This window comes from Felis catus, chromosome D2, assembly GCF_018350175.1.
Source record: "Felis catus isolate Fca126 chromosome D2, F.catus_Fca126_mat1.0, whole genome shotgun sequence".
Classification (NCBI taxonomy): domain Eukaryota; kingdom Metazoa; phylum Chordata; class Mammalia; order Carnivora; family Felidae; genus Felis; species Felis catus.
Genome location: NC_058378.1, coordinates 77,680,631 through 77,694,213, shown reverse-complemented (window position 1 = coordinate 77,694,213; position 13,583 = coordinate 77,680,631). Strand labels below are relative to the sequence as shown.

The 13,583-nt window shown below is 39.1% G+C and overlaps 1 protein-coding gene across 17 annotated transcripts in view; it reads left to right on the top strand.

Annotated features, from left to right (window-relative positions):
• ATE1 (arginyltransferase 1) overlaps positions 1-13,583 on the top strand; it is a 154,480-nt gene that overhangs the window by 134,983 nt on the left and 5,914 nt on the right. The window contains exon 13 of one of the 17 annotated variants that reach the window (XM_045040763.1): positions 7,691-7,842. The exons of 15 other annotated variants lie outside the window; for them this stretch is intronic. In XM_045040763.1, coding sequence (XP_044896698.1) covers positions 7,691-7,719 — 29 coding nt within the window. In that variant the 3' untranslated portion in view covers positions 7,720-7,842. Of the gene's footprint in view, positions 1-4,814; positions 5,065-7,690; positions 7,843-13,583 lie in introns of those variants that run through there. One more of the 17 variants, XM_045040762.1, reaches the window with a different exon arrangement.

Here is a 13,583-nt window from a genome sequence, read left to right as displayed (position 1 = left end):
GCTGGATGGTCCTGGCTGCTGAACCTGGGGCTGGGGGAGGAGCTGCTTCTAAGCTTTCTTCCCAGGGAGCCAGCACCTGTGTTTGCATTAAGCATGGTTCGTAACCTAACCCCCACAGACTGTCTTCATTTTGATATTCAGAAAATCACTATTTACAGCAGAGAGAGATGGCTGTGTCTGACTTTCCATCACTTATCTCACTCAGCTTTTTGTGAAGATTTTTGAGGGACCCGCTTTGATGTTTTCTTTTGGTTGCATTTTTTTCTTCCCCTGATAGCCTTAGTTTCATTTGTGGGTATTAAATGTTTCTTTATTTCAGAATTTTTGCAAGCTTCAACAAGGTGGGTGCCATCCTTACAGATATCCTAGTTTGCTTTAAGACTGGAGTTTTTTATGTTTAAGACGCTTGAGACGTTTGTTCATTCTATCAAGATACTTTAAAACAGTGAATGTGTAGAGTCTCATTTTGAAATTGCTCTTAATTGCAGTGGATAATGAAAGGTCCGATACGATTTTTTTTTTCAGTTAAGGAAATAGCTTATAAATCCTCCACTCATCTTGAATAACAAATTATTAAAAATTAAGCACAATGAATTATTGCTTTATTAAGTCAGATCAGACTTATTGAATTTTGGCTTTATTGATCAGAGCATATACGGTTCATAGCATTGTTTGAACTTTAAGCCACAGAGAAGTAATTGATCTTAAGGTTCAAAAGCAGATTGTTTTAAAGAACACAATATATAATAAATCCTGAAAATATTTCAAATTTGCACTTAAGATGCTATAGTTTTGTTTTAGCTTATGAAAATCAGTAAAATCCTGAAATACTACCTTTGACTACTAATCTCAGAGGTTATTAAGGATCTTCATGCTAAAGTACAAAGACATGGCCCAGTGAGAATGTCTTAGATATTGTACTATATTTCCTTTGTAATTTCCCTCTCTTCTCTGTATGTGCGGGGGAGAGTGGTGGGTAGAGTATGTGTGTGTGTGTCTTTCTCTCTGTCTTTCTTAATCTATTAATCCATTCCTACTTACTGCTGCGTAGTGGTCCATGGTGTGGATGATCGTTGTGCCCCAGCTTGTTTAATTATTTACCTGTTGAAGGATTTCTGTGCTTTTCCAGTTTATGACTATCACCAGAAAAACCCTGCATAAACATTTGTTATACAGGTTTTTGTGTGAACTTAATTTTCGCTTCTCTGGGATGAATGACCCAAGAGTGTAATTGCCAAGTTGTATGGTAAAAGTAGGTTTAGTTTCTTAAGAAGCTGCCAAGTTGTTTTCCAGAGTTGTTGTGCCGTTTTATATTACCACCACCATGTATGAAAGACACCATTCCTTCACGTTCTTGCCAGCACTGGTTTTGTTTCTATGTTTTTGTTTTAGCTGTTCTAACAGGTGGATAGCAGTATCTCGCTATGGTCTTAATTTGCGTTTCCCTAATGGCTGATGGACATCTTTTCATGTGCTTATTTGCCATCCATATTTTCCCTTCGGTGAAATGTATCCTCGTGTCTTTTGTGCATTTTTCTAAAGGGATTGTTTGTTTTTATATTGTTGGGTTATAAGAGTTCTTTATTTTTTTTAAAGTTTAATCTCTACACTGAACATGGGGCTCAAACTCACGACTCTTAAGATTGAGAGTTGCACACTCTTCCGACTGAGCCAGCCAGCCCCTCTTTATATACCTTTTTAAGGTTTATTTACTTATTTTGAGAGAGAGAGTGAGAGAAAGAGTGCGTTCATGAGCAGGGGAGGGGCAGAGACGGAGGAAGAGAGAGAGAATCCCAAGCAGGTTCTTCGCTGGCAGCAGCCGAGGCCACTGTGTGGGCTCAAACTCACAAACCATGAGATCATGACCTGAGCAGAAACCAAGAGTCAGTTGCTTAATCCACTGAGCCACCCAGGTGCCCTTCTTTATATACCTTAAATATCAGTCTTTAGTAGCTTGTCTTTTTATCCTTTTAACAGATTTTCATAGAGCAAAAGTTTTTAATTTTAATACTGTCCAACTTACCATTTTTCTCCTTTGTGAATCACGCTTTTGGTTTCATGTCTAAGAACTCAGTAAGCCCTAGGTGTCAAATATTTTTCTCCTGTTAGTTTTATACTTTTACAGGTAACGTTTAAGTCTGTGATTCATTCCGAGTTAATTTTTTTTGAGATGTGCAGTTTAGATCAAGATTTAGTTTTTTGACTGTGCATATCGAGTTGCTCCAAAACTTTGTTGGGAAGGCTCTTCCTCCACTGAATTGCTTTTGCGTCTTTGTCAAAAATCAGTTGGCCATACTTGTGTGGGGCTGTTTCTGGATACTCTGTTGTGTCCCACAGATCCGTATGTCTACCTGTGTAATGTGTAAATATTACACAGTCTTTTTTTTTTTAATGTTTATTTTTGTGAGAGAGCAAGAACGCACATGAGTAGGTTGGGGCAGAGAGCGGGAGACGGAGAATCCGTAGCAGGCTCCATGCTCTCCGTGCAAAGCCCAATATGGAGCTTGAACCCACCAACCATGAGATCATGACCTGAGTCGAAGTCAGACGCTCAACCAGCTGAGCCACCCAGGCTCCCCTACAGTCTTGATTACTGTAGCTATGTAACAAGTCTTAAAATTCAGTCGAATGATTCTTTTTCAACTTTATTCTTTTTCAGAATTGTTTCAGCTCTCCTAGTCTTTCTGCATACATTCGGGAATAATCTTGCCTATATCCATAAAAATACTTGCAAGGATTTTGTTAGGAACTGTGTTACATCTATAGATCAGCTGGGAGAGAATTAATATTTTTTATCACAAGTTTTTCAGTCCATAAAATGGAACATCTGTCCATTCATTTAGATCTTTGATTTCTTCCAGCAGCATTGTGTGGGTTTCAGCATGCAAGTCCCATACATGTTCTTGTAGGTTTACAGGTATTTCTTTTTCCAAGTAATTATAAATGGCGTGGTTTTTTATATTTAATAATTTCCACATGTTTATTGTTTATTGAAATACAGTGGGCCTTTTAAAATATTTGTTTCGATCGTGGCAAAATATACGCAACATAAGATTCACCATTTTAACTATTTTTAAGTGTGTAGTTCAGTGGCATTAAATACATTCACATTGTACAATATCACCACCATCCCTCTCCAGAATTTGTTTCATCGTCCCATATTGAAACTCTGTACCCATTAAACACTAACTTCTGTTCCTTTCTCCCCCAGCTCCGGGCAACCATAATTCTAATTGCTGTCTCTATGAACTTGATTATTAAGTTTTTCATAGGAGTGATATCGTACATTATTTGTCCTTCTGTGACTGGCGTATTTCACTTAGCACAGTGCCTTCAGGGTTCACTCATGGCATAGCAGATGTTAGCATTTCATTTCTCTTTAAGGTTGAATGATATCCCATTGTATGTATACACCATATTTTATTTATCCATTCATCCATTCGTGGACACTTGGGTTTTTCCACCTTTTGGCTGTTGCAAATAATGCTGCTCTGAACACGGGTCTCCAAATATCTCTTTGAAACCCTGCTTTCGGTTTTTTGGATATATGTCCAGAAATGGAATTCCTGGATTATATGGTAATTCTAGTTTTATTTTTTTGAGGAACCACCATACTGTTTTTCCCCGTGGCCACACCATTTCACATTCCCGTCAGCCGCGTGCAGGTGTTCCAGTTTTTCCACATCCTCTCCAACGCTTGCTGTTTTCTGTTTTTTTGACAATAGCCATCTGGGTGGAAGCGTTATTTTATTGTGGTTTCTATTTGCATTTCTCTAATGGTGACTGATGTTGAACATCTTTCCATGTGCTCTTTGGTCACCTGTATGTCTTCTTTGGAGAAATGTCTGTTCATGTCTTTTGCCTGTTTTTGAATCAACTTATTTGGGGTTTTTTGTTGTTGAGTGTTAGGAGTTCTTTATATCCCAGATATTAATAACCATAGCAGGTATGTGATTTGTAGTTCATTTGATTGGTGTATGTTGATGTTTATCCTGTGACTTTGCTGGGCTCACTTGGATTTCTAGGAGGATTTGTTTTACAGCATCTTTGAGGTTTTGTGCATAGACAGCTATGTTACATGCAAATAGGGACAATTTTATTTCTTCTTTTCCCATCTGGGTTCATGTTTGTTCCTTTTTTTACCTTATTGCAGTGGCAACTTCCAGCACTACCTTGAATAAAAATAGAGCAGACATCCTTGCCTTGTTTCTGATCTTAGGGGGAAAGCATTCATTCTTTATGGAGTTGAGGAAATCCCCCTTCAATCCTAGTTTTCTGAGACTTTTTAACATGCATGGTTGGTTGTTGAATCCGTCAGGTGTATTTTCTGCCTCATTTGATGTGACTGTGATTGTTTTCTCTAAACTGTTAATATGGTAGATTATATTGTTTAGCTTTCAAATACTGCATCAGCCTTGCATACCTGGGATAAATGCAACTGCTGAATTCTTTTTTGCTAACATCTCATAAAGGATTTTTGCATCCATATTCATAAGGAGTACTGGTTTGCGATTGTCTTTAGTTGTGCTTTGTCTAATTTAGGTTCCTGCTTTTATTTTCTGAAAGAGATTGTGTAGAATTGGTGTGTTAATTCTTATTTAAATGTTTGGTAGAATTCTCCAGGGAGCCCATTGGGGCCTACAGATTACTTTTTTGGAAATTAATTACAAATCCAATCTCTTTACTAGTTAGTTATAGGGCTATTTATATTATTTCATATTGGGTGAGTTGGGGCAGTATGTTTTTTGAGATTATTCTCAGAAAGCTTTTTTTCTTGCTACATTTTTTTTTGTCTCTGTGTATTGGCTTTTCAGGGTCACCAGCTTTTCCAGGATCCCCTCTGGAATACATGAGGCAGAAAGAGCCCAGGACTCTCACCGCCTTATCATTCCTCAGGCCTCCGAGTCCCTACCGGGCTGCGCCTTCCCTCCTGTTCCAGTGTCTTCTTATGTTCTATGTATAATGTCCAGGGTTTTCTGTCATCCTCAGTGGGGCAGTGGAGAAAAGTAGGTGCACCTCATCTTGCTGGAAGTGAAAACCCCTGTCTTCTCTTGTCTTAATTAGAAAAAAATAATAATAAAATGCCAGGGTGCCTGGGTGGCTCAGTTGGTTAAGCATCCAACTCTTTAAAAAAAAAAATTAATGTTTATTTTTTGAGAGAGACAGAGCATGAGTAGGGGAGGGGCAGAGAGAGAGGGAGTCACAGAATCTGAAGCAGGCTCCAGGCTCCGAGCTGTGAGCACAGAGCCCGACACGGGGCTCAAACTCATGAACCGTGAGATCATGACCTGAGCCAAAGTCGGACACTTAACCAACTGAGCCACCCAGGCGCGCCCCCCCCCCCTTTTTTTAATTTTTTTTTTAACCTTTAGCATCCGACTCTTGACTTCAAGTCAGGTCATGATCTCATGGTAGTGAGATCAAGCCCCACGTGGGGCTCCGTGCTGGGGGTGGAGCCTGCTTAAGATTCTCTCTCCCTCTACTCCTCTCCCCTACTCATGCGTGTTCTCTTCCTTCTCTCTCAAAAAAAGTCCTAAGAAGTATTTTTTTTTTTTAACTGGTTAGGAAGGTGTAAACTATTATTCCTGTTTCAGCTGTGCATTTACAGCTGTACTATGAAGACCATTAATGCATGCTACTGGTAGTTAATATGCAGCAAATGAGTAATTGAGAAAATTTAGCAAAAATCAAACATGATAAAACCTGATCCAAGTTTTGTAAAAAGGCTTATTTGTATCGCTAATACTACTTACTTGATTAACTTTCAGAGAGATTACAACACCTAGTTTCAGGTTTAAAAATCCAAAAGAAAACCAGATTTCAAAATCATAAAGCTGTGACAATAAAAAGGCACTTACAGTAGATGACACCACTGTGACCCTTACTCCTAATGTTGTGATGGTCTTAAATTGACTTTTAAGGAACTATCAGTAATCATCTCTTGTCTCCTCTTCTCTCATCTATGTTAATATATTGGGGTTTTTTTTTTTAGTCTCCACAGAGTCACTTTATCAAATTACGAATAAAATTAAATGGAAATCTGCTGATTTCTAACACAAAAACAGTGGATCACAGCATTATTATAGAAGATATGAAAGGACAACTGAGGTTATTTTGGACGTTCTTATTTGCACTGTAGCTAAGGCACACCCGAGGGTCACTCTCTCCATTCTGAAGCTTTAATAGGAGCAGAAATGAAAAATGGCCACATGAATGTGGCAGTGGAGAAATTCCCTGCTGTAGCCTTGGTTTTTGGTTTTTGTCATGGGTTTGCTTTTTGTTTGTTTTGGTAATTTCCCTGTCTTAGAGCACTGTTTTTAAAGGCAATTGCAAGAAATTGTTAACGCACCCTTAGATTCATGCGCCGGTATGGTTTTAAGATCTCCCACATGTCTGACTACATGATGGGGTGTTTCTGTGCCGTTGCCTGTAGGCCCGCCCCACTCCCAGGGACTCCAATGGTCCGTAGAGATCCTGAGCGTCAGAATTTCCTAAAACGTCCCCCATGATTCTAGTATGCAGCCAAAGTTGAGAACCAGCGTGCTAGAATTTAGCTTACTATTTGTAATATGTGTTTTATTTGGGTGACTGGCAGAGCTTTCTCCTGCCTGCTGGACGATTCATTTGTCCAGAAGTTTAGATGAGCCTTCGGGGGTGACTTCGCATTGAGGCAGGTCCGTGTGCTGTGTGCAGTCCCAGTCAGCTGACTCCGAAGCTCCCCCCTGTACCCGAGAACACGGCAGGCAGGCGTTCTTACCCAGCTCTGACTCGCAGCTTCACCTGCTAAAAGCCGCACAGATGTGAGCACTCTCTTTAAATAAGGGCGAAGTGACCGAAGTGGGAATTCTATCAACAGGAATTGTAGCTCTGTTGCTGCTTTTAGCATCGATCTTGTGCTGGACGCTTCATATTTATTTATTCACCAGCACTTTAGCCCTAGGTGGCTTCTTTGTGTTGAAAATTTTCTTTACTAGAAACATGATTGATTATATGATTGTTATTATTAAAAATATGGTGTGGAAAGTTAAAATCCCACAACATATCCCAGTGCACGTGAATATAAGCATATATATCCACACCCCAGGCTCTGCAGAGGTAAGCACTATTGAAGTTTGGTAGGAAGTTTGGGTTTTTTCCTGTGCGTATATTTTCTAATTTTAATTTTTAATCACATCATTTATTTAAACCTAGAATTTATATGTGTAAATTAAATCCTTCTAAAATATCCTGTGGCTTGGTTTTTTACATTAAAATTAGGTTATCGTGAAAATGTATCACGAACTTCCTCATTCCTTTTAAAAGTAAACTTTCTTAGAAGAGTTTAAACTTTACAGAAAAATGGCAGAGATGGTGTAGAGCATTCTCCTGTACCCCCCGCCCCCACTTTCCCCTGTTGTCAGTATCTTACATTTTTCTCATTTGTAGTTGTTTTTTTTACTAGACTTTTTTTTGATCAGTTTTAAGTCTACAGAAAAACTGAACAGAAAGTACAGAGAATTTCCATCTGTCCTCCAACGCCCACCTCCCATTTCCCCTATTATTAACATCTTGCATTAGTGAGATATATTCGATACAGTTGATAAGCCAATATCGATCCATTATTATTGACTGAAGTCCATGGTTGACAATACTCTTCGTGGTGTACATTGTATGCTGTACAATGTGTAATGACATGTATCCCCCATTACAGGAGCCTGCAGAATAGTTTCGTTGCCCTGAATACCCTCTGTGTTCCACCTGTTCGTCCCCGCTTCAAAGCCACCAACCCTTGGCCACCACTGATTTTTTTACTGTCTCTATAGTTTTGCCTTTTCCACAGCGTCACATAGTTGGAATCATACGGTACGTAGCCTCGTCAGATCGGCTTCTTTCACTTAGTAATATGCATTTGAAGTTCCTCCGTGTTTTTTCATGGCTTGAAAATTGCTGTCTCTTCATCACTGAATGATAGTCCATTGTGTGAATGTATCACACAGTGTTTTCATTCATTCACTCATTGCAGCACATTTTGGTTGCTTCTGTATCTTGGCACTTAGGAATAAAGCTGCTCTGAACATTTGTTTGTAGGTTCTTGTGTGGACATAGTTTTCCGTTCCTTGGGGCACCTGACTGGCTCAGTCAGTAGAACATGTGACTCTTGATCTGGGGTCACAAGTTTGAGCCCCACATTGGGTGTAGAGCTTATTTAAAAAATAAATCTTAAAAAAAAAAAAACTTAGGGGCCCCTAGGTGGCTCAGTCTGTTGAGCATCTGACTTCGGCTTAGGTCACGATCTCACAGTTTCTGGGTTTGAGCCCCACATCAGGCTATGTGCTGACAGCTCGGAGCCCGGAGCCTGCTTCAGATTCTGTCTCTTCTCTCTCTCTGCCCCTCCCCTGCTTGTGTGCACTCGCTCTCTCTCTTTCTCTCTCTCAAAAATAAATAAGCATTAAAAAAAAACTTAAAAAATTTTCAGCTCATTTGGGGAAATACCGAGAAGCATAATTATGGGGCCATATGGTATACATGTGTTTACTGGTTCTTTTTTAATGGCTGCAGACAATGATACACGTTATTGATAATAATTACCCCATTGACGGACATTTAAGTTGTAAATTTTTTGCTATTACAAATAACGCTACAACATACTTTTAAATATACATCTTTTTGCACACATACTAATATTTCTGCAGGACACATCCCTAAAATAAGAATTGCTCTGACCAAGAGCATGTGAATTTGCCCAGCAGAAGACAAGTTGTAGACTATAGCCTCCCACCTCTGCTCCACTTAGTATTATCGAGTTTCCTAGGGCTCGAAAGAAAGATTTAGGGTGGAACCTGAGGATTGGGAGGTCAGACTTAAGTGATGGAAACTGAATCCATGAACATGGTTAAGGTTTCCTAGGGAGAAAGTGTAGAGCAAAAAGAGAGGATGACCTAGAACGGAATACTGTGTAACTCCTAACATGGAACGATAAGGCAAAGGATTGCCCTGGTGGAAAGAGAAGAAGCTGGGTGCGTGGCATCAGAAAGGCTGGAGTGGATTTCAGGGAGGAGGGAGGTGGTCTTCTGAGTTTACGCTTTGCTGAGGGAGATGCGGACGGAACTGTGTTCGCCGTATTCAAGAACAGTGAGACCTTTGCCCTTAGTGAATAGAGTAGACTGGACAGGGCTGAGACACACAGCGAGACAGATTGTGCAGTGGGTGGGACACGAGAAAATGGACATTAAATACCCTTTAACGAAGGAGAGAAAAGTAGAATAAGATTAACTGGAGGGTGAGCAGGGGTCAGAGAGTTTTGTTTGTTTCTGCCAGGTGGCAGTCTTAAGCTTTTATGAAAGTTAGTAAAAAGGAACTAGTAGAAGGAGATACTGTAACTTACAGAGATTGTTTGCAGATTGGGTTGAGGCCAAGAATGGGGAAGAGGACAGATTCCTGGAATGAGGCCTTTGGCAAAGAAAAATGAATTTGTATTTGCCCGTAGGTAAAAATTTTGTAATTTTGTAATTTTGAATTTAATTTTATGCCCCTGGAAATTCTTAAAGGTTTTTGCTCTTTGAAGGTACTTTTGGACGTGTCTAGCTCGGTTCCCTTGGAAAGAAGCAAAGTTAACTCAATGTCAAGTTCAGTCACTGGAAGTTATTTTATGGCTAACTTTCATTTTTAATGGCTTTGTTTGTGACCCAGTGGGGTTACCTATCAGTGAGGTTACCGATGAGATTACCTATTATTGGATTAACTTTAACAAACTGTCACATGTGGAATTTAAAGCTATTGATTAAAAAAAAAAAAAAAAAAAAAACTAGGGGTGCCTGTGTGGCTTAGTCTGTAAGCAGCTAGCTCTTGATTTTGGCTCAAGTCATGATCTTATAGTTGGTGATTTGGAGCCACGCGTCAGCATGGAACCTGCTTGGGATTCTCTTTCTCCCTCTCTCTCTGCCTCTCCCCTATTTGTGCACTTGTGCGCTCTCTCTCTCTCTCAAAATAAATAAACTTTAAAAATAAAATGAAAACTAATTTGTTAAATAAACTGAACATCATAGATCATAAAAGGAACTAATTCAGTATATTTGATGGTAAAAAAATTGTCAGATATCCATGTATTGACTTATATTAAATACAGTATTACCTGTTACAATTCCTTTTTCTCAGGACTCTACGTAAGATTTTTATTCTTCATCTTGATAACTCTGCTCTCTGACAGAAGAAACAGAATCTGAAAATACCTCCATAGGTTGTAGTGATGAGAGTATGTTAGAACAAAATTTAACAATTAAAAAGTGTAAATGTAATGCTTGGGTTTAAAAATATACACATAGAATATGATGAGAGGCTGAAGAACATAGTTTAGCATGTTAATTTTTTATTCTGAAATAATTTCAGATGTACAGAAAAAGTTTAAGACTAATACGAGGAACTGCACACCCTTCACTCAGATTCCCCAGTTGTGAACGTGTTACCACATTTGCCTTCTCATTTTCCCCTACTCTGTATTTTTTTCTGAACCACTTGGGAATAAGTTGAAGATCTCTTGCACCGTCATCCTTAAATATTTCAATGTATATATTGCCTGAGAGCAAGGATACTTTCCACACCGACAGCCATCCAGACAAGCACGGTAGCAATGTTCTGTTAGCACCATGTATTACACAGAAATCCATGTACACACAGGCAGACCAAACCAGAGTAAAAGTCAGTGTTGTGGGCTACATTTATTGTCATGTCCCTTTAGTCTCCTTTGATCTAGAACAGTTCCTTAGTACACCCTGGCTTTCATTACCTTGACATTTTTGAAGACACAGTCCAGTTGCTTTCTAGAATGTTCCTTAATTTCTGTTCATCAATTTCTGTTACGTTTCTTCATAATTGGACGCAGGTTACTTAGTTTTGGCAAGAACACCCTAGAACTGATGCTGCGTTCTCACTGCATCATCCGAGGAGTCAATCGCACTGTCAATCCATCTCACTGCTGAGGACTTGAATTTATATCACTTGGTAAAATAATGTCAAGTGTCTCCACTGTAAAATTAGCATTTTGTATATGTTAATAAGAAATTGATATTTTATAGGGAGATACTTTGAGACATTGTAAATATCCTATTTTATCAAACTTCTATCTACCAGTTTTTATATCCATTAATAATGATTCTTGCTTGAATCATTTATTACTGAGATGGTTGCCAAATGATGATTTTCTGGGGCACCTGGGTGGCTCAGTTAGTTAAGTGTCTGACTTCGGCTCAGGCCATGATCTCGTGGTCTGTGAGTTCAAGCCCCACGTCAGGCTCTGTGCTGACAGCTCAGAACTTGGATCCTGCTTCAGATTCTGTGTCTCCTTCTCTCTCTGCCCCTTCCCCCCCCCACCCCCCACCTCAAAAGGGGCAAAAAGATAGAATTACTGTTAGGAATAAATTTAACAGAGAAGTATAAAACTTATAATCTGAAAAATACAAAATATTGAAAAATTACAAAAGACCTAAGTAAATGGAAAAACATCCAATGTTTATGGATTCGACGACTTAATATTGGGAAGATGGCAGTACTCCTCAAACTGATCTACAGACTAAATGCAATCCCAATTAAAGTGACAGCTGGTAGGGCTCACTTGGTTGAGTGTCCGACTTCGGCTCAGGTCATAATCTTTCGGTTCATGAGTTCGAGCCCCACATCGGGCTGGCTGCTGTCAGCCTGTCAGCCCAGAGCCCACTTTGGATCCTCTGTCCCCCTCTGTCTGCCCCTCCCCTGCTTGCACTCTCCCAGAAGTAAATAAATTTAAAAAATAACAGCTGGCTTCTGTGCAGAAATTGACAGGTGATTCCAAAATTCATGTGAAAATTAAAGGAATCCAGAATAACCAAAACGGTCATGAAAAAGAAGAATAAGGTTAAAATTGTGTGGTTGTGACACATAGACCTATATATCCGTGGACTAGAATTGAGAGTCCAGAAGTTCGCTCTCATATTTATGATCAGCTGATTTCCAGAAATGATACCAAGACATTTCAGTGAGAGAAAAAGAATCTTTTCAACAAATGGTCCTGGGTGAACTGGATAACCACATACAAAAGAATGAAACTTGTTCCCTATTTCATAGTATATGCAAAAATTAACTCAAAATGGATTGTACCAAAATGTAAGAGCTAAACCATAAAACTCTTAGAAAAAATAGGAGTAAATTTTCCTAACCTTGGATTAGGCAGTGATTTCTTAAATATCACCCCAAAAGCACAAGTAACAAAAGGAAAAAAAATGAATAAATTAGGCTTCATCAAAATTTTAAAACTTTTATACTTCAGGAGAGACACATCAACAAAGTACAGAGTCCATAGAATGGAAGGATGTTTTCATAGATCATATATCTGGTAAGGATCTAGTATCCGGAATATACAAACAACTCTTAGAACTCCATAAAAAGCTCAGTTTAAAAATGGGCAAATGACATGAATGTACATTCCTCTAAAGAAGATCCGTGAATGGCCAACAAGCACATAAAAAGAAACTCAACATCATTAGCCATCAGGGAAATGCAAACCAAAACCATGGTAAGATATTACTTCATTCACCCTAGGGATGGCTGTAATGTCAGTGTTGATGAGGATGTGAAGAAATTGGAACCTTTATACACTGCTGATAGAATATAAAATGGTGCAGCCACTTTGGACAACAGTCTAGCCTTTCTTCAGTAGGTTCAATGTAGAGTTTTCCTATGACCCAGCAGTTTCAGTCCTTGGTATATATCTAAGAGAAGTGAAAGCACACAAAAACTTTGACCTGAATGTTCATAACATTAGTCATAATAGTTTAAAAGTATAAGTAACCCACGTGCCCATCAACTGGATAAGTAAAAAGCAGTGTGTCCATACAATGGCATATTATTTGGCAATAAAAAGGAACGAAGTGCAATTATATGCTGCAGCGTGGGCAAACTGTGCCAAGTGAAAGAAGTAAGTCACAAAAGATTGCATGTGGAGACTGAAAATAGACTGGTATTGCCTGGGGCTAGGGAAGTTGAGGAGGGGTGGGGAGCGACTGTTAGTAGGTGTTGGGTTACTTTCTGGGATGCTGAAAATGCTCTAAAATTGCTTGTTTTGATGGCTGCACAAGTCTGTGAATACACTAAAGACCATTGAATCATACGCTTTAAATGGATGAATTGTAGGAGAATTATATGTCAATAAAGCTACTATTCCATGGTATTTTACATAAGCTAAGTTTAGATTTGTTTTCATTTTGTCCAAAAGAATATTCCAAGAGAAATGACTAGCAACATTATTCCTTATAGATTATGAAAATGTGTAATTCTCCCCGACTGCTTTTGGATTCCCAGAGCAATTTTTTGAGCCACCCACCAAGTGAACTTGACCAAGTAGCTGCCGAGTGGAGTTCATTTCTGTCACATGTGCCACGCATTCCCTTGCCTGGCCCTTTGCTGCCCGCGCTGAAATCTGCCTTTCACGGATTCTCCCCCTTCCCCATAGTGATCGAAACGTTTGTTAATACCTCTTGTCACATGAAGATACTCTAAATTATACTTGATAGTGAACTTTCCATAGTTGAGTTTGGTTCCAGAGTTGGGTTCTTTCATGCCTTCTTCACAATTCC